At 48.7% G+C, this 26929-nt stretch overlaps 1 protein-coding gene across 4 annotated transcripts in view; it reads right to left on the bottom strand.

Annotated features, from left to right (window-relative positions):
* Positions 1 to 26929, bottom strand: part of USP24 (ubiquitin specific peptidase 24) — a 2099319-nt gene that overhangs the window by 793870 nt on the left and 1278520 nt on the right. For all 4 annotated transcript variants that reach the window (XM_078670143.1, XM_078670156.1, XM_078670149.1 and 1 more), the window contains exon 49: positions 11741 to 11865. In XM_078670143.1, coding sequence (XP_078526269.1) covers positions 11741 to 11865 — 125 coding nt within the window. The remainder of the gene's footprint in view (positions 1 to 11740; positions 11866 to 26929) is intronic.

The following is a 26929-nucleotide window of genomic DNA, read 5'->3' as shown; positions in this document are numbered from 1 at the left end:
TATTACTTACATACACCGCCTGAGTTCAATGCCTCGTTCCTACCCCTGTGCCGCTCCGTGGATTACTGATATCTTGCTCTTCGCGGCTTTTCAAATAAACAGGTTGCATTGTCATCCAGTGCGTCTCGTGTGATTCAGACGCTAGACTGCTAACCCAAGATGGCCGCCTTCTGTGGCCCAACGGGAGAAAGAGGAAGTGGGGTTCCGAATAGTCCTTCTTCCGAATTAATAACCTGTAAATTAAATGTTTATTCCAGAAACCGAATGGGAGGCTTCCTCTAAATTGATAACCTGTAAAATGAGTTCTTATTCCCAAAAAACAAATGAGAGGCTGAAATAGTTTACCACGTTTAAAAAAACAAAACAAAAAAAAAACGGGTTTTTCTTGTAACGCATTGTGTTTCAAAAATCTATGAAAGCCCATAATTCGTATTTGAAAAACGGGGTTATTTTGTGAGTTTCTGTAAATAAACGCTTGCACACCACTTTGGTTGTTTGTATAAATGGTGTTGTGAGGTTGCCTCTACATCGTACATGGAGGGGGGCAAAGCGAAACCTAATTCAATTTCAACGCTTATTCTTGCACATTTGTTTGGCACAGGGAGGATTTTCTCGGACAGGCATTAGGGAGTCACTAGGGACTTATACATCTAACTGGTTGGAGGGCAATTTCGACGCTGATCACAGTTGGCCCCAGGGTATTTCATCGTTCAGGCCAATTTTATTGGATTTGATTAGAAAAACCCACCGTTGTTCTTTTTCGAGAAGGTAATTCTCATTATCCACCTGTTCTATGACAGTCCAAGAGATGTCTTCAGGTTTGTGACCCTTCTCTATGAAGTGGTTGGTAAGTTTAGTGCTGTTTTTTTTGCACTTTATGGTACTTTTGTGCTCGCCTATTCTGATCTTCACAGCCCTGCTTGCCATGCCGACATACTCAAGTTTGCACGGGCAGGTGATTAAGTAAACAACATTGAGACTGTTGCAGTTGCTGAAGCCTCTCTGTTCCCATTTCGTTCCATTGTTGAAAGTCAGTGTCTTGCTCTTTTTGGTTAGGCAACATACCTTGCACCCTCCACATGGATAGTGTCCTTGTACAACGTTGGGATTTCTAGATTAGTAGGTTTTTTCTGTTTTAGGTCTGGTATGCACCAGGATGTCTTTGACACTTTGCGCTTTTTTGTGAGAGAAGATAGGTTTAGGTATCTCTAAACCTCCACTGTTCAGAATTTTCCAGTTCTTTGTGATGATTTTGGTTACTTGATCTGAACTTGTATTATAAGTGGTGACACAGATGGGTCTCCGTTCTTCTTCCTTCGATGTCTTGTCTTCAAGGAGGCTTTCTCTGCAGCTGTTTCTGGCCCTCTTATAAGCTTGATCAATGATTTTGCTCGGGTACCTTCGGGTTTCCAATTTCTTTCTTAGGTCTTTTGACTGTTGTTTAAAATTGTCAATTTCTGTGCAGTTCCTCCGAAGGCGCAGGAACTGGCCATATGGTAGATTGTCCCGTAAGTGTTTCGGGTGGAAGCTCTGATACATGAGCAGACAGTTTTTTGAAGTGCTTTTGAAATGAGTTGTCGTCATCAATCTGCCATCTTTTGGAAAGATGTTCAAATCCAGAAATACAAGTTTGCTATTAGAGGTGACGCTGGTGAATTTGAGGAACTCATCTTGGAAGTTCAGCCAGGTTAGAAACTGTTGTGAGGTCCTCTCATCTCCATCCCAGATGATAAGGATATCATCGATGTATCTTTTCCAAACCCTGATGTTTGATCTGAAAGGATTCCTGGGGTTTAGTATCTTCGTGACCTCCAGTTGGTGCACATAGAGACCAGCTATGCTGGGAGCAAATGTGCTCCCCGTGCTGGTCCCGTGCTTTTGGAGGTAGAGGGTGCCCTTATATTCGAAGAAATTCTCTTTTAATGCCAGAGAACAGCATTCAGTAACCACATTCCGTGGGGTCTGATAGTCCCAATCATCTTCAAATAGTACATCTTCGATTATCGCAAGAGTCTCATTGTGAGGCAGACTGGTATAAAGGCTCTCCACGTCACAGCTGATTAAGAGCTGTGTGTTCGAGTCAAAAGTCAGTTCTTCAAGTAAGTTCAACACATCCTTCGTATCTTTTAGATAGGTTGATGTTCTCTGGACAATTGGTCTGAGGAAAGCATCAGCAAACCTCGATACCGGTTCCAGTACCGACCCAATCCCTGAGACGATTGGTCGCCCAGGGGGATTCTGCAGATTTTTATGGATCTTGGGTAGGGTATACAAATACGGGATTTTTGGTTTTTTCTGACATAGGAAATCTCCTTCTTTTTTGGTGATCCAATTATGGGTCAAAGCCTCCTCCACCATTGTTTTGATCTTGATGGTTATCTTTTCAGTGGGGTCAGTGCAGAGGACTGTGTAATTGCGCTGGTCTTGTAATAATCTAGTGCATTCCCTGTCATATTGTTCCTTACTTTGTATTACAATTGCGCCCCCCTTGTCCGCTGGTTTTATTACAACATTTTTGTTGTCACTTAGTTCCCGTAATGCTTGTCTTTCTTCTTTGGAAATTTTCTGGAAGACTTTTTTGTGTAGTGGATCAAGTTCGTCCAGGTCCTTCATAACCGCTTTCTCGAAAGTTAGAAGTTCGATTGGGAGGGTATTGTCCATCGGGGTGAAGGTAGATTTGGGTTTTAATCCGGTATCGCCTTGCTCAGTATTGTCCTCTTTGTCTTTAAAAAAGACCTGGAGTTTCAATCGTCTTATAAATTCTTGAACCTCTTTACAGAGATGGAATTTGTCCATGTTGGCAGTGGGGACATATCCCAAACCCTTTTCCAATACTTTCTTTTGAGGTTCAGTCAATTCGGTATAGGTCAGATTGACCACTAGGCTCATTTCTGGTTCCTCAATGCGCCTGTCATGCTTCTTGTTGAAACCCTCGGGGTTTCTTCCTCTCCGGTATTCCAATGCACAGTGGACCCCCTCCGGTTTCTCCCCTTGATCCGTCCTTGGCGTGAACCTAAAAAAGACGCCGATTGGTCAAAGTAGTTGAAATCTTGCGGCTTTCATAGATTTTTGAAACACAATGCATTTATTTACAAGAAAAACACGTTTTTTTTTTTTTTAAACGTGGTAAACTATTTCAGCCTCATTTGTTTTTTGGGAATAAGAACTCATTTTACAGGTTATCAATTTAGAGGAAGCCTCCCATTCGGTTTCTGGAATAAACATTTAATTTACAGGTTATTAATTCGGAAGAAGGACTATTCGGAACCCCACTTCCTCTTTCTCCCGTTGGGCCACAGAAGGCGGCCATCTTGGGTTAGCAGTCTAGCGTCTGAATCACACGAGACGAACTGGATGACAATGCAACCTGTTTGTTTGAAAAGCCGCGAAGAGCAAGACATCAGTAATCCACGGAGCGGCACAGGGGTAGGAACGAGGCATTGAACTCAGGCGGTGTATGCAAGTAATAGACTCTGACCATGAGTCTCTAACATTTTTGATCTTGGAGGCAACAAACTATTTACGGAGGGTTCCGTGATTTACGAAAGGGTGCGGTTTTCTTTTACAGTCTACCGAACGGATAACCCCTCGTCTGCCGGTTCATGGGGCATGAAACTTGTGTCCAACGAGTATGTATTAACATCTTTATTTTTCCCGGGTAACTTTACGCACATAGTTAAGATGGGCAGTTTTGTTTTCCAATTGAGAGTGTATTCGGTCTCCTAGGAACTTTTCCTTTTTAGAAGTGCTGTGTGTCTGCATTGAGTGACGAGTGCGTGTGTATTCAGAGATGACATAGCCACACAATAATGAGGCTAACGAACTGATCAATCAAGGGAAGTGACACTATTTCACCCCCTCACATATGAAGCCTGCAGTGTGTGCTTCATGTATATGATCTTGCCTACAACCAGTGGCATTATGGATACCAAATTATGAGCATAAGTATCCAATCCGGGTATATTCATTGTGCTTTGTCTCTTTTTCCATTTTTCTCTTACAGAGACTGCAATAGGTCAATATTTTTGATGAAATAATTGAGATATCACTATGTTTCAATGGGGCCAGCTCATGCCCCATAGCCCAAACTAACAGCCTATTTTTGCTGACAGCCTAATCTTGCTGACAGTTTGTAGGACAATAGGTTTACCATCTTATAAACCGAGCATCTCCTAGTAGGGACCAGTAGAAGGTCCTGATGAGTAGGCAGTAGGGGACTGCCTACGAAACATGTTGACCAGGTAGTAAGCTAATTGCTCTACCACAAAACCCCCTTCTTAATATTCCCAGCCAGAGAAGTGAATAAATTATTTTTTCTACTAGCCAGGGAATTTTTAATTATTTTTTTTAATTTTTTTTCACTCTCACTAGTTAGGTCCCTACACTTCACTGACACCTCTGCACCATCACATAGCCTTTGTCACGAATACCCAGTGCTCCCGCGTAGTCCGTAGGTCGTAGCACGCCCCGCCCCGTAGAGGGACGGGAAGACCCCCATGATGAAGCATGACACTACTGGATTTTTTTTAGTGTGTGAGGGGTATTTTAAAAAGCACATAAATGCTCTCATCTTTCCATTGTATAAGAGAGAGCTTTTTTCACTGTAACACATTCAAATAAAAATAAAAATATCATCATCACACGTTGATAGAATCTCTTTGTTTACATAAGATTTTTTAGGAGGGTGATTCTATCATTGCCTCTATACTTCCTCTTTTGTTTTGGAACCCCTGCTATATCCCCAGGAGGCTTGAGGTTGATACTGCTGTCTCTGGAAGGAGGAGGCTGTCTCTGGGAATGGTAGTCTTTGCACCACCATAGAACTGTGATCAGCGAAAGGTCGCACGAGGCGATGGAGAGTGGAGTGCCCCCATTGCTTTGGCTGCATCTGTGCCTTTTTTGATCATCTCCAGCATCTTATCAACTTGAGGCCCGAAGAGTTGTTCCCCATCAAAGAGCATGTTGATCAGATGCTGCTGGACTTCTGGTTTGAAACCAGACATACAGAGCAAAGCATGCCTGCGGATTAGGACGCTGTAATTTATGTCTCTGGCTATGGTGTTGGCAGCACTGACAGCACACCTGAGAATGTATGCCCTTCAGCCACAATCTCATGTGCCAGTTACCTGTACTGGTCAGGGAGATGTTGAACTAGGTTCTGTGTCTTCCCACTGAACAAAGACCTATATTGACACCAACCCTACAGAGCTGGCGATATGCCAATGAGTTGCAGATTGTGTGCCAACCCTTTTTCCCACCAAATCTATTTACTCTCTTTTTCAGGTGGCAGGGCATCCCCAGTACCTTTAGCATTTGCCAGTTTATGGCTGCATGCACCACAAGTGAGTCTGGCAGGAGCTGGCCTCTAATGTAGGGTGGGTCAGAGGATGAGTGCTTGCATTTGTTGTCAACCCTCATGTTGACAGCTATGGCCTTGATTGGATCTTTGAAGACCTCTTGCATGGGCTTAAGCATTCCTTTAGGCACAGGCAAAAATTAGGTGACACACTGGGTGTGAGAGAACATTTCTAACAAGAAGTTCTCCTCTTCCGGAATGGTGTGTATGTTCACCTTGTGAAAGGTGGCTGCCCTGTGGATTGCTTTGTGGTAATAGGTGGTATCGTCGGGAAGGGCAGGTTTGGCAGGATAAAGGCTGGGTCGCTGTCACCTGGAAGGGTAACTCCAAAATCATCCCCTGGGTCATCCCGGTGTTCTGGGTCATAGGGAGCAGCATAAGGTTTTAAGGGCTCAAATGCCCATAGGAGGAATGTTCAGTCCCTTCAGGGGAAGGAAGCAGGGCCCCTGTTGGCGTGGAGGAGTAGTAGGAGGTGCAGGTGGTGAAGGAGGAGGAGGAAGAAGAGAAGGAGGAGAAGGAAGAAGAGGAGGAGGAAGAGGCCTTGGAGTCAGCAGGCTGGTACTCCTGTCTTGATGCTTAAAGAGCTTTGGAGGTGAATGGGGTTCCAATGCTAACTGCTCCTCAAAATTCAACCTCTTACAAGGGAGAACCTCCACCACCTATGGTTCAGGTTTTACAATAATATTCTATTCCCAGTCTGTGGATGAATGAAAAGATTTCTATGTCAAGAGTCCAGCTCCTCCTGAAGGCATTGAAGATTTGACAGCTCCTGGACCTTGGAGTCTACGGTGAATGGCCTAATGGGAGTCTTCAACGTCAGACGTTGTTTTGACTCCCAGGTGTCCATCGTTACCAGCGTTGAGCCACCAAATGTCGTAGCTGGAGCTGTTGGCCTCGAGATGGGTTGCGTCCTGGATGGCTTGCTCGGCATATGGGTTGGAGTCGAAGTGTTAGATTGGTGCTAGATATTGCAGACCAGAAGGCTGCGTCCCCGGTTGTGAGCTTGACGCCTGACTCCCAGAAGGGCAGTGAATGGCTTGGTGTGAACTAATATTCACAGTAGTAATCATCTTCTGATGATGGCCTGATGTAGGTTACAGATCTTGGACCTCACAGTCAGAGGGGGGAACTGGATTCCAGGCTAAAGAGAAGCGTGGCTCAGTGGTTAGAGGCGGCAGACCCGGAAGCTGAGATTGGCTGTGGACCAGGGTTCGATTCCCTGCCTCGGTGGGTCTCGGGCTCAAAATTCCACAGACTCGACAATTCTCGCTCCGGTGCCTACTCGACTCACGGGGTCACACTCTGCGACTCTGGGCAATAGCTTGCTTAATCTCCACTACGGCCCCTCGCGGCGGGATGCCTGGCTTTCACCTTGTGGATACCCTTCCGGGGTATCTCACAGGGGAATACCAGGACGGGTTCCCTAAGCAAGCGCCTTGATACCTTCGGGTGATACGTGCGCTATATAAGTCGCAATACATTACATTACATTAAAGGATGCAACCTGCTTGACCTCGACCTCCCTTTCAGCTTCTTCCTCTTGGACATCTTCCCTGAAGACAACATAGGGAGTTGGAGTAAATTGATTCATCAATCCATTAAAAAAATGGATCATAACAGGTATTTTAAAGAGGGGCAGCTGGTCTGAAAGGCAAAGGAAACCTGGCAACACTGCTAAAACCACATCACCATGCCAATCACACAGCCCCTTTATGCAAGGGAAAGTCCAGATTTTTGACAACTTAGCCTTCAAAGCATCTACTTTGTTGTCTGTGCACCATGCCACAGTGTTGCCTCATCATCCAGAATAAGTGGACTTAGTTCAAATTCAAAGTTTAGAGCTGACAAAGTGATGTCCGATCGCTATCAGTCCCTGGGTAAATCCGTGCAAGTGGCGATCCAACAACTTTGAATTTTTGAAGCAATCTGGAAAATAAGCAACCTTTGTTAAATTATGCGTTTGATTATACATGATGCTTAGCCTTGAGAAAGTCAGGCTATACTTGCCACATAGGGCGAAACATGTGTCGGCTGTTCCACTCTATAAAATCTGGCTACATAAAAAAATCAAATGAGTGATATGGATTCATAAATGAACTTATGCAAATAAAAGAACCAACTTTATCATAAATCAGTGTGGATCTCGGTGTTGTACTTCAAGTAAGGACTCATCCTTCTATTAATAAAAAAACTACTTACGAAGAGAGGAACACGTGCTTACAGCTTTACTTCTACCTGCTTAATATGAGGTTGGAAGGGTCCAGAGCCTCAAACAAAAGTTCCTCCGGTAATTTTTAGGAATTATTATCCAGTACCAGGACCTCTGGACTTTTTCGCTTTTTTTCAGAAACCACCATCACCTATCACCTTGGTGAAGGTGCAGAGGTTACACCAAAAGGGAGCACTACAAAAGGTAGTGCGTAGAACCTACTACAAAGTGCAAATGCTTCTTGTGGGATCTCAGGATTGGGATGTGGAAATACACATCATGCAGATCCAGTGACACCATCCAGTCCACACCTTCCAATGTCAGTAACCTTTGGGCTAAGGTCAGAGTCTCAAACCTCTCATTTTTCAGGAAAAAGTACGATTCTCTAAGATCCAGGAATGAACACAGACTGCTATCCGTCTCAGGCACAAGGAAATAGTGAAAGAACGTAGGACACTCGCCCTCCCACAGACTCCGAGTGGGCTTCGGGGAAAAGAAATAAGTCTGTTTTCCTGGGGAGGAGTGGGAGGAAAGAGGTGGAGGGTTGTTGGAGAGAGTCAGAAAGCGTGTTTCACTCACATGCTAGTCACACCCCTAAGGTGGGCTACCTGAAATGGACAGCCAGAGAACGGTTTCACCATCTTGTTTTTGGTGAAAATAGAGAATTCTGGGTCAGGGTTATGCCCAACGCCCACAAGAAGTAGTCATATAGAGAGTGTAGTCAGCCTAGTGGTAGGTAGCCCATTGGCTACTACCATATACTCCCCTAACGGCCCCCAAATGTAATATTTAGGATCCCTCCACCCCCAACACCAGTCAGACAGATTTGACTTCCTGGGAACTGAGGAGCCAACCCAGCGAGAAAATGGCGCCAAGGCCTGCATGGCTGCTTGCTCATTGACAATTGCAAAAACCCAACTAGTCCTACCCAAAACTTGGAGGACTGCCCAGCACTTCGACAACCAGCGATCATCTCCCTTGGGGTGGAGGAGCCATCTCCCACATGTGCAGGCATGGACCACATCTACCTGATTCACTGTGTTGCTGGCCATCGGGCCAACTGAGGGAGCAACACTTCAGTAGGAGGTATTTGTTGCTCTAGGAGGTCCACCCCGTCTATCTGCCGAGTTTTCAGATGCTAGATCCTCCAGCAGACTCCCCCTGCACCAATACCTTGAGTACCTGACTTGCACCAGCCAAGGCTTGTTTGTGTCCAATCAGACCACCACCACAGTGGAAAACCTTTCTGCACAACAAGGGACTTCAGGACAGAGGAGATCCATGAACAGACTGGCCCTTCTGTCTTGATTGTCCCGCTGTGAAAAACTAACTAGCAACTGTGAGAGTTCAACCTTTAAAGCCTACAAGCCAAGATCCTCTGCACCAACGATCCTCAGCCCGTGACTCCCGTCTGTGTCCCCTTGTCCTAGGGGTCCCCACAACTTGCGCCCCCCGCCCCCCTTTGGGTTCACCCAGACTTGTCCCCAAGTCCCTTCTTGCAGCCTTTGTTTTCAGGTCCACATTGACATCTACATTTCAGAGCTCAAGGCTACAATCCCAACCAGATACTCTGCACCCAGACATCCCAGGGGAGGTAACGCTAAACTGCTAGTGGTTCTTTGCACCATGGCCCCCTAGCACTTTCAGTCCAACAGGGCACACCCGAACATTGACTGCAAGTATATGTTTGCTGTGTATGTATTTCATCCCATAGGATAACATTACCGCACTTGAGGCTCTTACCTCAAAAACTGTTATTCAAATATTTTTGCTATTTATTTGTAAAATCAATATCTCCGAGAGTACAAAGGTTATTCTAAAGATCTTGGTCTCTAAAATTATATAAAAATCTATGTTATGTTTATAAATCAGTATCGGATTGAGTGTGTGCATCATTTATTGTGTATGTGCAACAAATGGTTTTCCACTCCCCTCTGATATGCCTTTTTGACTTGACAACACTACAAAACAAATAGACTACTTGGTAATATTAAAATAATCCCTGTACATCACATCAGGGTTATCTGGACTTGTTGCATGGTATGCCCTCACATTGGTAACAGTACAAATAAAGCCAGTTTCCTACACCTTTCAAAGTAGGACCGTGCCAGTCATTTGGTCTGTGCACCAGGAGGCTTGTATGACCAAACTTTCCGGAGAAGGGTGTGCAGAGAGGAAGGCTGGGTCCCCAGGAGGAGGGCAATAGCATCTGGCTACCAGTCGTTTTACTGCAGGAGCAGACTATTCCTTCTATTTCTCCCAGACTGCTAAGACGGGTTCCACTAAGGCCTTTTTGAAGGGCAGCAAGAGTACCGATGCAGGAATCGAGGGAAGCAGGACTTCTGAGAGAATGTTAGTTTTAACATCCACCAAAGTCAGCTGCAGATTCAAAAGCTCAGCTGTTTTTCAAAAACAGTAGACTGACATGTCCTCTGGAGTAAAGGGTCCAGTGGAGAACTTCCTCTCCACTAACGGCAAAGTATCTAGCCCACTGGCCAAGGACAGACAGAGCACCTCATAAGCCTGCTCTCTATTGTCTTCTCCAGATGCATAAAGGTTCAGGGACACAGTCCGATTCAAATATCTTGTGGATTCGGCATCCGTATTCCCCCTCTTCTATTAGTCTCTGTGCCTCCCTCCTAGATTTCTTTTGAAGGGGCACCACTGACAGAGAAGGAGGCAGCACTAAAGACTCTGAACACATTGTCAGTGGTAGCATATGTGGAGGCGCCAATGGTAGAACTGCATAGCTGTTAAGTGAAGGCAGAAGTGGCCCCTGGTGCCGATGGCTCAGTGCCTTAAGGCCTCATTGACAGAAACAGAGGAGCCATGCAGGGCGCCAGCTTTGATGAATTTTAGGCCCTGGCAAAGATACCCAACATGGCATTAATAAACACCGCGAGACGGTACCCGGCATATGGAATTCCAGAAATGATGTACGTGTTGATGAAAATATAGGCATTGCTCTGGGGACTGGAATGCCTGCATACCAGTTGTAGAGCCACAAAGAGGATGGTCAGAAGGATCAATCATGACCAACTCTGACTCCAAGGATGAATATCCTGTGGGAGACAGGAGTGCTTTGGGAGACTTAACTCGTCCATGTTTCTTATGCTCCCTGTGCTTCTTCTTAATCCCTGAAGAATGTGAAGAACGAAATCTGAAAAGTGGTCACAACTGGTGATAGCTTCTCTTTTTATCCCAGGCCCAAGCCAAAATCAACTTGGCCATGTACTCCTTGATGGCCTTAGGGTGCATGCTTTGACAGGAGTCGCAAAATCAGGAATCGTGGCCCATCTTCAATCACTGTGTACAAATAACATGTGAATAGATAATGGACATCTGTCACACACAATGCCTACAGGTCTTGAAGCCCGCATGTTTTGGTGGAGACCTAGTATTGCACTTGAGGTAATTTAACTGTGAGGAAAAACTCACTACTTGCAGCAGAGAGCACGCTCCGGATCTGCATTGAAGGTGTAGAAAAAAAAGAGAACAGATGTTGAGTCAGGGAGGGCGCAATATGGCTTTGGTAACATCCTCGGATGCCACTCTGGTGTTACTACAAAGCCAGAGTCCCCTATTGGTGATGTGAGAACTTTGACGTTTACGTATTCAGACACCTGGGATTATTCTACAGGTGAGAAATCTGCAGGTGGAGTATTCATAGGAATTGGTGGTAACCAGTAATAATTTGTATTTTACAGTGGACTGTCAACTCACTGAAAAAGTGGAAGATCTATTTTCATGTCTGTGCACCATTAGGATTAAAGAAAGATGATATATAATTAAAAGATTTAATGAGGATCCGGGTGGCGAAAGTCAAGTTTTGCTGGTGATAAGGAATACACAGTACTGAAGGGAAGATACTGCAAGATAAAACAGTATTAGGGATAGATATGCATGTCTTCTAAAATATGCAACCTATGATTTTGAACAACAAAAGTATTGCAGTAATGTGTCTTAAAATATATTTTCTCTCCAAAATGAGACATTACTAAACTGCTCATATTAGGTTATGAGAAACTTGCATATACAATCAAAAAGTAACAACCACTGCAGCTAGCATTGAAGGACTTTAGAAGTTAGAAATGTGTAAATAAAGTAATAAAAGTAAAAACATTTAACTTAAAACAGTATTAGCAAAATATGTGAAAACAATCCTGAATACTTACACTGATCATACACTTTTGGCCTATATTCTCCACCGAAGCACTCATACTCAAGCGTTTCATCAGTTAAATCGAACTCCTCCACAACTGTGTCATTAAATTTGTACCACTTGCCTTTTGCACATCCCCTGTAATACAATACATTAAAATACAATTAAAAAAATGACTAACTTTACAAACATTATATACATTTCATGGGACTAAGAATTCAACTATGACTTTCTTTTAATTTCACTTCTTTGAAAGGGTTATAACCTTGGCTTGGTAAAAAGCTAAATAATTTAAACAATAAAACAGAATAATTTATACTTAGAAAAGTAGAAAACAAGCATTTACAATGCAACAGTCTCGCCTTTGCAAAAGTTAGAGCTACTGGAATTGTAAATGACAAACTTTTTCTTTATGTGTTGGATTTGAAAACAAATAAATACATGGCATTGTCCTTTACAATGCCAGTAGCTTAATCTGTCCCAAATGCAAGAACTATTGCATTTGAACCCACACACGCACACAGAGAGAGCCACACACACACACAAAGAGCCACACACACACAAAGAGCCACACACACACACAAAGAGCCACACACACACAGAGAGCCACACACACACACAAAGAGCCACACACACGAGCCACACACACACAAGAGCCACACACACATACACCAGAGCCACACACACACACACCAGAGCCACACACACACACACCAGAGCCACACACACACACACACCAGAGCCACACACACACACACCAGAGCCACACACACACACACCAGAGCCCCACACACACACACCAGAGCCACACACACACACCAGAGCCACACACAGAGCCACACACACACACAGAGCCACACACACACACACAGCCACACACACACACACACACACACACAGAGCCACACACACACAGAGCCACACACACACACCAGAGCGCCACACACACACAGAGCCACACACACACACCAGAGCCACACACACACACCAGAGCCACACACACACACCAGAGCCACACACACACACCAGAGCCACACACACACACCAGAGCGCCACACACACACACCAGAGCCACACACACACACACAGAGCCACACAGAGCCACACACACACACACAGAGCCACACACACACACACAGAGCCACACACACACAGAGCCACACACACACACACAGAGCCACACACACACAGAGCCACACACACACAGAGCCACACACAGAGCCACACACATACAGAGCCACACACAGAGCCACACACACACACAGAGCCACACACACACACAGAGCCACACACACACACAGAGCCACACACACACAAAGCCACACACACACACACAGAGCCTCACACACACACAGAGCCTCACACACACACACAGAGCCACACACACACAGAGCCACACACACACACAGAGCCACACACACACACAGAGCCACACACACAGAGCTACACACACAGAGCTACACACACAGAGCCACACACACAGAGCCACACACACAGAGCTACACACACAGAGCTACACACACAGAGCCACACACACAGAGCCACACACACAGAGCCACACACACAGAGCCACACACACAGAGCCACACACACAGAGCCACACACACAGAGCCACACACACAGAGCCACACACACAGAGCCACACACACAGAGCCACACACACAGAGCCACACACACACAGAGCCACACACACACACAGAGCCACACACACACACAGAGCCACACACACACAGAGCCACACACACACAGAGCCACACACACACAGAGAGCCACACACACACAGAGAGCCACACACACACAGAGAGCCACACACACACAGAGAGCCACACACACATAGAGAGCATCCTTTTTTCTTAGCGCAGTAAATCTTTCAAACAACCCTCAGGAATGGCCTGCAATAAAACAAAACATGACCATGCGACAGCTGAATATGCTTTTTTTTCCAAGGGCCATCTCCTTTGGGACAAACACAGGGTCGAGCTGTGGACGGTATAGAGTTTTGTTGTTTATTTGTGTAACGCTCTGTGCTACTCTGAGGGCGCCCAAGAGCTCTCAGGGAAAGGGGAGGGATGTAAAGAGAGACACGATAGTGAGAAGGTGGTCAGTGGGTGGAGATCTGTCCCCAAAACGCTAGCATTTCACTGGACTCAGCAGTGCAAATCCCTCTTTCATTGTGAAGTTGTTTTGAAACAGGACGGTTTTTATTTTTATTGTTAGATGGGGTTTATATAGCGCAAACTAGACCCAAAGATATCAGTCAGGGCGCTTTACACGAGCACCAGTTGCATTACAGAGGAACACATTTTTTTTTGTGCTAGGCATGGGCAGATTATCAATTTGCCCAGAATCACAAGATGTTGCGCGTCCCTGCCGAGACTCTAACTCGGATCCACAGCTGCGAGGACTTTCATTATGAACCAGATAAATAGCTTTGTTTTCATACATTGCCCTACTTAACTGGGTCAGGGAATACTCGCAGTGTGCTTGATTCTAGAATCTAGATGGATGTGGCCGCAAGGCAAACACGCATCCATGTGCGCATCCCACCACATAGGTGCAAAGAAAGCCCCTCGCGTGTCAGGCCGCCTGGGATGCAAGTACACGTCTGTCTGGGCACCGTGGGAGTGTGGCTCGGAGAGTGGCATATGCGTGCAAGTGTACAGCCGGGACTTGTGCCTCGCGCTGTGTGCTCGTGGTGGAATACCAAAAACAAGCAGAAATGTGAACCAAGGGCAACAGCACGTCTAATGGGATGCAAACAACAAAAATAAACTCCCTGGCAGGAATAGCCCCGGAGCAGCAGAAAGGCACGGTCCTAAGGCGCCAGCGAGAAGAGGCAGGTGACCCTGGCACCCTAGTCTGTCAGTACATGCACAGCCGCTTCCCGAGTAGTTTAGGGCTAATTCGATCAGTGCACGTAAAACGTAAATCAATAAACAGATTACAAAACTAAATTATAAAGGGATTAAAAAAAGAACGGTAGGGGTGATCTTAATTCGCGTGTGACTGGCTTGCTCACATATATATATGCCGACATCTTAAACAGGGTAGACCAAGTTATACGTTTTGCCGCTAACACTCGATGCTAGCAGGAACATTGTTTGGGTATTAACTCCTCGTCCGTCAAACGGCATTGGTGCACTAGCCCCTTCCATAACCTGAGGTCTGGAACAGGCCCTCTTTGGAGCAGGAGCTGGGAGAGCGCAGAGCCAACAGACGTGGGAATATCTGCCTTGTTTACATCCAAGGGAAGCCGCAGTGTCCACGTTCAGACCAGGAAAGAGACGTGCACACTTCCTCCCGATATGACCACTGTTCTACCACAAGATCTTTCAGCCTCCGGCTCATAATCACTGTGGCGAGGGAAGGGGGAGGGGGCAGGCGAGAAGTCGGAATGGGAGGGGGGGGAGAGGACGGCGGAGAGAGAAAAGGCGCTGCCTTTAACCTTTTAGCCCCGTCCCTTTCAGACTGGACGCCCGGACTTCCTGCTGACATAAAAGGCTTCCTTAACTTCTTTATGGGGCCATCTGGACCCATAAAGAAGATAAGAAACCTTTTACTTCAGCAATAAGTCAAGGAACCCAATCTGAAAAGGACGGGGCTTAAAGAGAAAGAAGAACGTCACTAGGACCTCTTCTCCAATGGCTGGCTGCCGTTTAGGAGGCCTGCCAATGGAGAAGAGGGGCGGGGCTTAACCTCGCTAGTGATATTCTCTCTATCTCATTAAGTCTCGCCAGTGAGACTGCGCATGTCTGCGCAACCATCACAGGCTGAGACCTAAAAACAAAGCAGTAAGATATTCAGGAACATGTGACTTAATTTAGGACAACAAAATTAGCATTGGATCATATTTTCTCTGTGTGTATTCAGCTTGGATAGTGTAACTTTGCAGTACCCAAGATAATTTGCCAGGTATCCACATAGAAACCTAGACGGGCACTTCATTTAGTGGTGTTACTGGAAATGATAGCTCCAGAAGCATAACTGGCGCTGTCAGTCTATCAGGCCTTAGTTTTTTTGAAAAGTGTAATCACACAAAAGCACAAGTTACTACTTGTGCAACGATATACCTGTAAGAGACATTAATTAGTGATAGATTGCTTACTTTAGAATATCCCCAGGCGTCAGACTGGATCCGGAAAGTTTTTAGTCAGCAGTAACCCTGCGGGTCGGTAGGTGGCGTTGTGCGGCTCCGCGTCCGTCACTGGCGTCGTAAGCACCGAGATGACGTCACAGAGACTACTTGGGCACCACCCAGGTGCGCGGACGTCAGTTCTGTACACGACTTTCCGTGCCAGAAATCAGTTTGCAGAACGGGGAGGATGGGTGGGGCGGTAAGGAATCTATCACTAATTAATGTCTCTTACAGATATATCGTTACACAAGTAGTAACTTGTGCATCTGAAAGAGACACGTTAGTGATAGATTCCTTACCTTAGAATAGATACCCCAGCAATACCAACCCCGGTGGTGGGTCTGCAAATAAGATTACAACAGAAAGTCACGGAGAACGGAACGGCCAAAGAAGCCGTCTCTCCGGACTTGACTGTCAAGACAGTAATGCTTGGTAAACGTGTGAAGCGAAGCCCACGTAGCTGCCTGACAAATGTCCTGCAAGGGAACGCCCCGTCCCAAGGCAGTAGTGGCTGCCGTCGCCCTGGTAGAATGGGCATGCAGCCCCACAGGAGGCTCCTTCTTAGCCAACGAGTAACATGCTTTGATGTACAGACAGACCCACCGAGAGATCGTCCGTTTGTGCACAGCTCGGCCTTTTTTGGCACCCACTTAGCCAACAAAGAGCTGGTCATCCACCTGGAACTGTTGTGTGGCCTTCAGATAGGGCGAGAGTGCACATTTTGGGTCCAGAGGGTGGAGCCGCCCTTCCTCTTTTGAAGGATGCAGAGGCGGAAAGAAGGTGGGCAAAGTGATGGTCTGCTCGATGAGAAGGGCGTGAAAACCTTTGGCAAGAAAGAAGAACGGGTCCTTAAAACCACCTTGTCCGGATGAACGGAAAGGAGGCTTAGAAGAAAGAGCCTGGAGCTCACTCCCTCTTCTGGCAGAGGTGATAGCTACCAGGATAGCTGTGTTGAGGGTGAGAAGACGTAAAGGACAGTCATGAAGGGGCTCAAAGGGAGCATACATCAGATAGGTCAAAACAAGTTTTAAGTCCCATTGAGGCATTATGAAAGGCACGGGAGGAAACGTGTGTGTAATGCCTTTCAGGAAACGGCTAACAATCCGGGGATTTAAAAAGAGAAAGCTCACCTGAAAGCCTTAGAAAGGCGGAGATGGCCGAAAGATAACCTTTGATAGTACCCAGAGCAGAGCCCTGCTGGGCCAAGGATAGTAGGAACAGAAGGACCTCAGAAAGAGGGGCAGAAAAGGGATTCACAGCCTTTGCTGTGCACCATGCCTCAAATTTGTTCCACCTGCAGGCATATACCCTCTTAGTGGAGGGATGCCTGGCTGCCAGAATGACATCACAGACTTCTGGGGGAAGCTGTCAACTGTCACCGTTCAATCTCCACGCATGAAGGTGGAGGCTGGGCAGGTTCGGTTGGAGGACCGTCCCCTGCTTCTGCGACAGAAGATCCTCCCGAAGAGGCAGACGGATCGGGGATCGATCGCCATGTTGAGCAGCTCGGGATACCAGTACCTTCGTGCCTACTCCGGAGCCACCAGAATGACTTGGGGCCGGTCGCGCCGAATCTTCTTCAGCACTCTGGGCAGAAGTGGTATAGGGGGAAGGGCTCACAATAGACCCAAACTCCACTCGCGATGAAAAGCGTCGCCGAGCGAGTGCCGCCTGGGAAATTCCAACGCGCAGAACTGATGACATTGCGCGTTCTCTTCGGTGGCGAATAGATCTAACTAAGGCTCTCCCCACTGCTGATAGAGACCATGTCCGAGTTCAGACGCCATTCGTGATCCATCATGCACCGGCGGCTGAATTCGTCCGCCCTGGCATTTAAAGAACCTGTCTGGTGTTGACCACCAAGGTAATGCCTTGATGTTCAAGCCATGTACAGAGGCGCAGAGCCTCTTGACATAGGGTCCTGGCCCCCACCCCGCCCTGTTTGTTGCAATACCACATGGCAGTGGTGTTGTCCATGAACACCTGCACTACACTTCCCTGGACAGAGGGAAGGAATGCCTTCAGTGCAAGCCGGATCGCCCGCAGCTCCAGAAGATTGATATGGAGCCGGGACTCCGCCTGGGACCAGAGGCCTCTGATCTCTGCCTCTCCCAAGTGGCCACCCAATCCCAGGAGGGACGCATCCGTCACCACTGTGTGCTCCAGCTGGGGAAGGGAGGGGGATCTGCCCTTGACCCAATCTCGATTCGTGAGCCACCACTGCAATTGTTGAGCAGTGCCCTCCAAGATCTGGACATGATTGGACATGTTGCCCGGATGCTGCGCCCACTGGAACTTCAGGTCCCACTGCAGAGCCAGCATATGCCATCAGGAATGTGTCACCAGCAGGAGGCCATCAGGCCAGGGAGCCGTAGGGTCATCCTGACTGAAACCCAGGATGGAGGCTGAAAGATCGGAATCATAGCCTGAATATCCCTGACTCGTTGGTCGGGAGGATAAACCCGAAACCGCGTCGAATCCAGAACCGCTCCGATGTAGGGGAGCTTCTGAGAGGGACTCAAGTGCGACTTCGGCAGGGTGATGGAGAACCCCTGCAACTGCAGGAGATCGGCTGTAGTCTGAAGGTGGTTAACGACTGCCAGGGCTGAGCCCGCCTTCAACAACCAGTTGTCGAGATAGGGGAAGACTGACACCCCTAACATGTGCAGGTGAGCCGCAACCACCGCCATCACCTTTGCGAACATCCGAGGGGCGCTGGTAAGGCCGAAGGGGAGCACGGTAAACTGAAAATGCTCCTGGCCCACCATGAACCACAGTTAACGCCAGTGGGCCGGCAGGACGGGGATGTGAAAATAAGTGTCCTGCAAGTCCAACTCTACCATCCAGTCTCCAGGGTCGAGGGCAGCCAGGACCTGAGCCAGAGTCAGCATTTTGAATTTCTCCTTCCGGAGGAAGCGATTGACGTCCCAGAGGTCCAAGATGGGGCGCAGGGCCCCCTTGTCTGTCTTGGGGACCAGAAAGTAGCGGGAATAACAACCACTCCCTACTTCCTGGTCGGGAACGCACTCGATGGCCCCCTTGGCCAGGAGGGCTGTGACTTCCTGACCGAGAAGAGCCAAATGATCCCCCGACATGCGGTGGCACCGAGGTGGCATAGCTGGAGGGGAGAACAGAATGGGGAGAGAGTAACCTTGTAAATGTAAATGTTTTTGTACTTGTATAGCGCGCAGCTACCCGGACCGGGTCTCCCGGCGCTTGTACTCATACCGCTAAGGAACCCTTCCTGGCTTTCCTTGTGAAGTGTCCACTCCTGGGCACCCCCATGGTGAAACCAGGCATCCCAGCGCTGTTGGGGCCGTTGTGGAGATTAAGCAAGCTATTGCCCAGAGTTGCAGCGTGGGACCCATGATTAGAATAGGCACTGAGGCGAGAATATCAGGTCAGAGGAATTTTTAGCCGGAGACCCGCCGAGGCGGGAATCGAACCCTGGTCCCGGTCCCAGGCCAGAGCCACACTTCTCCACAGATTATCTGCAGCACCCACTTGTCTAATGTGATTTCGTGCCAGTGGCGGTGGTGGTGACAGACCCTGCCTTCTACCGGCGTGGGGTGCCCCCTAAAGCTCGGATTAGGAAGGCTTGGAGGTGGAAGCAGCGGGTGTGGAGGTGGACTGACCCACCGGCTGGGTACCAGATCCGCTCCTTCGGAAGCCACGACCGCGGCCACGCCGAGGCAGGTTCTGCACAGGCTTTGTGGAGGAGCGTGCCTCGGAGCCTTTACCCTGGCCACGAAAGGAACGAAACCCAGGTGTGGCAGGGCTCTTTGTGGAAAGACCCAAAGACTTAGCTGTGGCACGCGAGTTTTTAAAGTGCTCCGGGTCACTGTCCGCCTTGTCACCAAAGAGGCGAGAGCCATCGAAGGGCATGTCCATGAGCGAGATCTGTATATCAAACGAAAACTCGGTAGACCACAACCAGGCATGGTGCCGCAACGCCACAGTCGTGGAAATCGCCCTGCCCAAGGAATCAGCCATGTCCAGACCACACCTGATGGCAAACTTTGCCGCATCCTTGCCCTCTGCAATCGCTTGTGAAAGGACGGCCTGGACCTCTTCAGAACACCGAGGCAGGACCTCTGCAACCGTATCCCACACGGCGTGGGAGTAACGGCCCGATAAGCAGGCGGTATTAACCGACTGCAACCCCAAGCTGGCCAAGGAGAACAAACAACCTCTTGCCATATTGGTCCAGCTTCCTAGAGTTCTTATCCGGCGGAGCAGTGGGAAAGGCACTCTGCGACGTTGAGGCCTGAATGACCAGGCTCTCAGGCGTGGGGTGAGTGGTCAAGAGGGCAGGGTCACCAGGCGCTGGGCGATGACGCCTGGCGACATTCTTATCCACCGGTGCCCCCGAGGCCGGCCGCAACCAAGTGCCCAAGAGGACTTCGGTAAAGGCCTCATTGAAAGGGAGCAGCGGTACCGACGACGTATACGCCATCTGGAGCACCTCCATAAGGAGGTTGGCCTTAAGGGTCTCCGTAGGGAGGTCGAGATGGAGAGCCTCCACAGCTCGACACAGCATCATAGTGTGGGAAGCGTCCTCCTCCATAGTAGGCGGAGGGGAGGCAAACCCCGGGTCAGAAGACACATCAAGTTCCCCCGCATCTAGAAGTTCATCCACCCAATCCTGCTCGGACTCACACTGCAGCGCAAGGGGGTCCTCGGAGCCGTCCCAGTCCTCATCCAGATCCGGAGTAGGAGCCGGCCGTAGCAGTAGGGCCAGAGCCGGAGAGGAGTCAGTGGCGCGGGAGCGGCGCTGGCTGGGGCCGAACCGGAGACGCATTTAAATGTGGATTCCAGGTTGGAACGAAATGGTCCGAGAACTGGGGCAGGGGTGGCATAAACGGCACTCAGAGGGGCGCCTGTGGCAGAGCCTGGGGCGGCGCTGGGGCCGGGACCGGAGCCAGGGGCGGCGCTGGGGCCCGAGCCGGAGCTAGCGGCGACGCTGCACCTTGTGGGGCCAGGGCCGGAGACGAGGGCGCTGGATCCAGTGGCTCCGGGGCCGGTGCCGCCAGGCCAACAGGTTCTGGATACGGGTCCGCGGGGCCTGCCGGCGGGAGCCCGAGGCCTAAACAGGCGTTCCATGGCAGCAAGAAACTCTTGCATCCGTTCGGGAGTCGCCGACGGACTCTGGTATAGCGGTTAGGCCGCAGGACTGCCATGATCTGGAGGAGCCGCAGGGGCGGAGCTCCTGTTCCCCTTTGTCCGCCTCCGAGGAGCGACGGGGGGACGTTGGAGAGCAAACGCGCTTTTTTGACTTTTTCCTATGGCATCGCTTACCGGAATCTGAAGGTGAAGACTTGGAGCCCGAGGAGCGATGGCTTCGAGCCCGCGAGCGGTCCTGTGAACGGCCCCTAAACCCGGAGCGGCGGTGAGAGAGAGTGCCAGACCTCCAGCAACTTCCGGTGCCACTTCTGCAAGGCCTTCGGAGCCATTGCACGGCAGTCCCGACAGTCTCGGGAGTCGGTGTCCAGGCAGTAGAGGCAGACATCATGGGGGTCTGCCACTGACATAGTACGGCGGCACGACCCACAATACTTAAAGCCGGGCATCCCTACGTGCACCAGGAGACATGAGAAGGAGACAAAAGTCTAAAAAAAGTGGTCAATAAATGACCGAGGTACGTGCTCAATCCGGATCTGCGCTTTTGGCGCGGAAAAAGAAAGAACTGACGTCAGCGCGCATGGGTGGTGCCTTAGTAGCCTCCGTGACGTAATTCCGGTGCTTACGGCGCCAGTGACAGACGCGGAGCCACACAACGCCACCTACTGGCACGCAGGGGTACTGCTAAGCAGAAAAACTTTCTGGATCCAGTCTGACGCCTGGGGAATATTCTAAGGTAAGGAATCTATCACTAATGTGTCTCTTTCAGATTTTTATATATGTATTTAATCTCCTCTCACTCTTACAAGGAAGGAATCAGCACTCAGGTTGTAGTTTGGAAGTATTTAATCTGCAAAGGACGTGATCCACGTGTGTTGGCTTGTCCGAACCTTGATAACGGTACAAGACGTCATTGTAGCATCCTTATTTAAATGTACAAATGCCTCCAGTTGCCAACATTATATTACTTTAATCCAAAAAGCTGGCGGCCATATTAGCCTGGTCACAACGTGAAAATTTAGGAATTGATACAATAAAGAAAAGAAAACAAGTGTTAATATGCACACAATGTCATTTTAGCATATCTTGCCCCGTGACCGCCATACCTGTATGTTAGTCAACGTGTCTTATTCATAATAAACATACTTAGGATTGCAAACATCAACATAAACAATGTACTACACATTACTTTAAAGTGAAAGGATATCGGCCATATTAATCTGGGCACGTAGCGGATTATAATGGTTCTTAGATGAAAGAAAAGAAAAACAAGCCTTTGCAATGCAATAGGTCTCGCATTAGGAAAGTTTGAGCTATTGGTATTGTAAATGACACATTTTTTATTTATGTGTTGGTTTTGAAAATAGTGAAATTAATAGCTTTGTCATTTACAATGCCAATAGGTATAACTTTTGCATATGTGACACCTATAGCATTTGTAATGCAATATGTGTTGTATTTACGTGACTTAGATGTATTGATATTAAAAATAACAATGGCTTTTAATTTTTGTTTAATAATTAATACTTAAATAAAAGTTATTGTAATTTATAATGGCAATAGCTTAAACTTTTGTAAATAACGTTTGTAAAGATTATGTTCAGTGTATTTTATTGTGATGAAAATTCAAGTACAGAAGTGAAATATTAACATCTTTTTGTGACATTTGTAATAAAGCTTGAAACATTGAGAGAACATATTGAACCAGTTGTTGAATGGGTGCACAGATTGATGTTGTGGTGGCGACGGGCGATGCTGTGGCATTCAGTGATGCTGTGGTAGCGCATAGTGATGTTCTGGTGCCCCTGAGTGATGCTGTTGTGGTGCTGAGTGATGCTGTGGTGGTGCGATAGAGTGAGTACGATAGATCGAGTGAGGGCAATAGATAGAGGGAGGGTGATAGATAGATAGAGGGAGGGTGATCGATAGATAGATATAGAGTGAGGGCGATAGATAGATATAGAGTGAGGGCGATAGATAGATATAGAGTGAGGGCGATAGATAGCTAGAGTGAGGGCGATAGATAGCTAGAGTGAGGGCGATAGATAGCTAGAGTGAGGGCGATAGATAGCTAGAGTGAGGGCGATAGATAGCTAGAGTGAGGGCGATAGATAGCTAGAGTGAGGGCGATAGATAGCTAGAGTGAGGGCGATAGATAGCTAGAGTGAGGGCGATAGATAGCTAGAGTGAGGGCGATAGATAGCTAGAGTGAGGGCGATAGATAGCTAGAGTGAGGGCGATAGATAGCTAGAGTGAGGGCGATAGATAGCTAGAGTGAGGGCGATAGATAGCTAGAGTGAGGGCGATAGCTAGAGTGAGGGCGATAGCTAGAGTGAGGGCGATAGATAGAGTGAGGGCGATAGATAGAGTGAGGGCGATAGATAGAGTGAGGGCGATAGATAGAGTGAGGGCGATAGATAGAGTGAGGGCGATAGATAGAGTGAGGGCGATAGATAGAGTGAGGTCGTTAGATAGAGTGAGGTCGTTAGATAGAGTGAGGGCGATAGAAAGACAGGTTGTACTCCGCGCAGTGGATCTAGCGCTGCCGAGGCCCCCAGAGCAAACAATCTTCTCCTGCCGCCATCTCGGCAAGGCCGCAGGCCACGCCCCCTTCAGAGGCCACGCCCCGCCGCCGCCCATAAAGAGACGCTGAATACTAGCGCCTGTCATTAAGACTGAACCGAGCTCTTGAGGCGGAAGCCGAGAGCGTTTTTACTTCTTTTTAAAAATTTACGAATAATTTGATTGTCACTTTAACTTGTTGCACGTGTCACTTACTCTGCTCAGGTTGTACTCCGCGCAGTAGATCTAGCGCTGCCGAGGCCCCCAGAGCAAACAATCCTTTCCTGCTGCCATCTCGGCAAGGCCGCAGGCCACGCCCCCTTCAGAGGCCACGCCCCCGCCGCCCATAAAGAGACGCTGAATACTAGCGCCTGTCATTAAGACTGAACCGAGCTCTTGAGGCGGAAGCCGAGAGCGTTTTTACTTCTTTTTAAAAATTTACGAATAATTTGATTGTCACTTCAACTTGTTGCACGTGTCACTTACTCTGCTCAGGTTCTACTCCGCGCAGTGGATCTAGCGCTGCCGAGGCCCCCAGAGCAAACAATCTTCTCCTGCCGCCATCTCGGCAAGGCCGCAGGCCACGCCCCCTTCAGAGGCCACGCCCCCGCCGCCGCTCTTCCAGACCTATAAATCATGTGTATCTTTCGGACGCGCAGCGGACGAGCGCAGCGGGCGCGAAGTTTGCGCGCCGAAGGCGCGCCAAAGGAAAGCCCGTCTGCGCCAGGCCGGGCCTTAGGGCAAGCCATGCTGACCTTCCCATCTCATACTCAGCACAATCTCTCAAAGACCTACAGCATCTTGCCCCTCCGGTGTCTCCTAATTCCCGCAGCCGTATACACACAGCTGGCCTTTTGCGCCCCGCTCTACTCTCTCCATGTGGACGCACTCCTACAGTTAAACCGACCAGGAACGCCACTTCAATCAGGGTGTCATATCTGAACACCCGCTCTTTAGTAAAACACTGTGAGGACATTTTCATCCTGTTGTCTAACAACAACCCTGACATACTCCTGCTCACGGAAACTTGGTTAACTCCAGAATCCCTCCCAGATATTCTGTCGGCCCTTCCCCCTGACTACTACATCCTCCATGCCGATCGCCCTGGTGACCGGCCCGGGGGTGGGGTGGCAGCCATCATATCTAAGCGCCTTAGCTCCACTTCCTCTTACTCCCTCCCCCTTCTAGAGGTGGACAACTTGCTGGTTAGCCTGGAAACTGACGCCGGTGCCCTCACCATTCTTGTTTTATATCGGCCCCCTCATCCTATGCCATCTTTTTCTAACATCATGAGCGAACAGCTATCCAATCTGCTAACGCAACACTCCAGTTTCGCCCTCTTCGGCGACCTGAACTACTGGTTCAACGATACCAACGCCGGCCTCCATGCTATTGAGCTCTTTGAGTCTCTCAACAGCTTAAACCTTATCCAACAGGTCACCCGACCCACTCACATCAAGGGCCACATCCTGGACCAGATCTGGACCTGCAATCTGGCTCTGTCTCAGCCAGCAATATCCCCTTGCGTCTGGTCAGATCATTACTTAGTTGACACTTCCATCACTGTCGTCGGCCGGATTCCTGCTCCTCTGATGGCTGGTGGTTCCTCGCGGAAATGGAGCACATATGATTCCCAGGGCTTTTTCACTACCCTGGCCTACACCCGCCTAGTCTTTAATCCCACTGACAACATCGACGTTATAGTAAATGACATCGGTTCCTGGCTGAGGTCAGCCAGCGACCAGTTTGCCCCCCTTACCAAATTCCCCCGCACTAGGCACCATAACTCCCATAGGTGGTTCTCTGATGACCTCAAGCATCACAAATTAAAAACGCGCCAGCTGGAACGACTCTGGAGACGCGATTATTCTAACTCAGCCAGGTTGTCTTACATGGCGGCACGCAAAAAATACAAAACAGCTATTACCCTAGCAAAATCGGAAAATGTTTCCAATAGGATCTCGACTGCAGTTAATAAATCAAAGGAGGTGTTCAAAGTCATGAATGAACTCACCACAGACGACAGAACCCTCCCAGCCCAGACCCCTACTCAAGAAACATGTGACACTCTCAACCTCTTCTTTGTGGAAAAAAATCATAAAAATTAAAAACTCTATCCCTCTCCCATCCCAGCTATACTCTTCGGACACCTCCTCCAACAACCCCCTGACTCTCACCACCTTCCCAGCTCTGAACCCTATCTCATTAGCGGAACTCGCTACTCGCGTCAATTCTGGCTCCCCTAACGACTGCTGTCCTCCATCTGTCTTACAGAATGTTTGCCTCAATCTACCTGATTGTATTCTAACCCTGCTGAACGGTTCACTCAGCAGCGGCATCGTTCCCATCTCTCTCAAGGAGGCCATCCTAGTACCCTTCCTCAAAAAACCTGACGCCGACCCCGCGGAACCATCCAATTATCGTCCCATCTCCCTTCTTCCCTACTTTTCCAAATTAATGGAGGCCCACGTCACCCGATGCCTGTCTAATTTTATCGAATCTTCTTGCCACCTTGAGCCCAACCAAGCTGGCTTCAGACCGGCCCACTCTACCGAGGCCGCCATTCTGGCAGTCCTGGACACGCTTAGGAGTAACGCGGACGCAGGGATCCCCCAAGCCCTTGTACTCCTGGACCTGTCGGCCACGTTCGACACGGTGGACCATAACATCCTTCTCCACCGTGTCAGACAGGCAGGCATCCAGGGTACTGCCCTTAAGTGGGTCGAGTCCTTCCTGACCGGAAGAACACAGGCTGTCCGCATGGGCCCCTATACCGCAACAAAAACCCCCATGACCTGTGGAGTCCCTCAGGGCTCCTGCCTTTCACCACTCCTGTTCAACCTATACCTCCGGCCCTTGATCCATTCACTTCAGAAATGGGACGTTACTGTTTACAACTATGCCGATGATCTACAGATTGTCCTCCCTCTAAACTCACCTCATGCCATCAATACGTTTCAAACTGTTATGATCCACATCCAACACTGGATGAACTCGAATCAGCTAAAACTGAATCCCGGGAAAACCGAGCTCCTTCTCCCCGGACTCAGCCATGCTCACTGGGGTTCTCAGTTCTGGCCCCCTGAGCTAGGTCCCCCCCAGCCCCGGTCAAATCAGTGAAGAGCCTGGGTGTGATTATCGACACCGAACTGTCTCTCAAAGCTCAAGTGGGTGCGGTCGTCTCATCTTGTATGTAGCAGCTTCGGAAGATCCGCAAAGTTCGTCACCTACTTCCGCCCGCCGCACTCACCCAGGTCGTCATCTCGCTAGTACTTTCCCGTCTGGACTTCTCCAACTCCCTCTACCATGGTCTCCCACAATCTTTGCTGCACCGCCTTCAGGTTGTTCAGAACCAAGCGGCCCGCCTCATTCACAAAACTCCTA

The sequence above is a fragment of the Lissotriton helveticus genome, chromosome 1_2 (genome assembly GCF_964261635.1).
Source record: "Lissotriton helveticus chromosome 1_2, aLisHel1.1, whole genome shotgun sequence".
Classification (NCBI taxonomy): domain Eukaryota; kingdom Metazoa; phylum Chordata; class Amphibia; order Caudata; family Salamandridae; genus Lissotriton; species Lissotriton helveticus.
The sequence above is the reverse complement of the archived record's forward strand: the minus strand, read 5'-3'. Positions and strand labels throughout refer to the sequence as shown.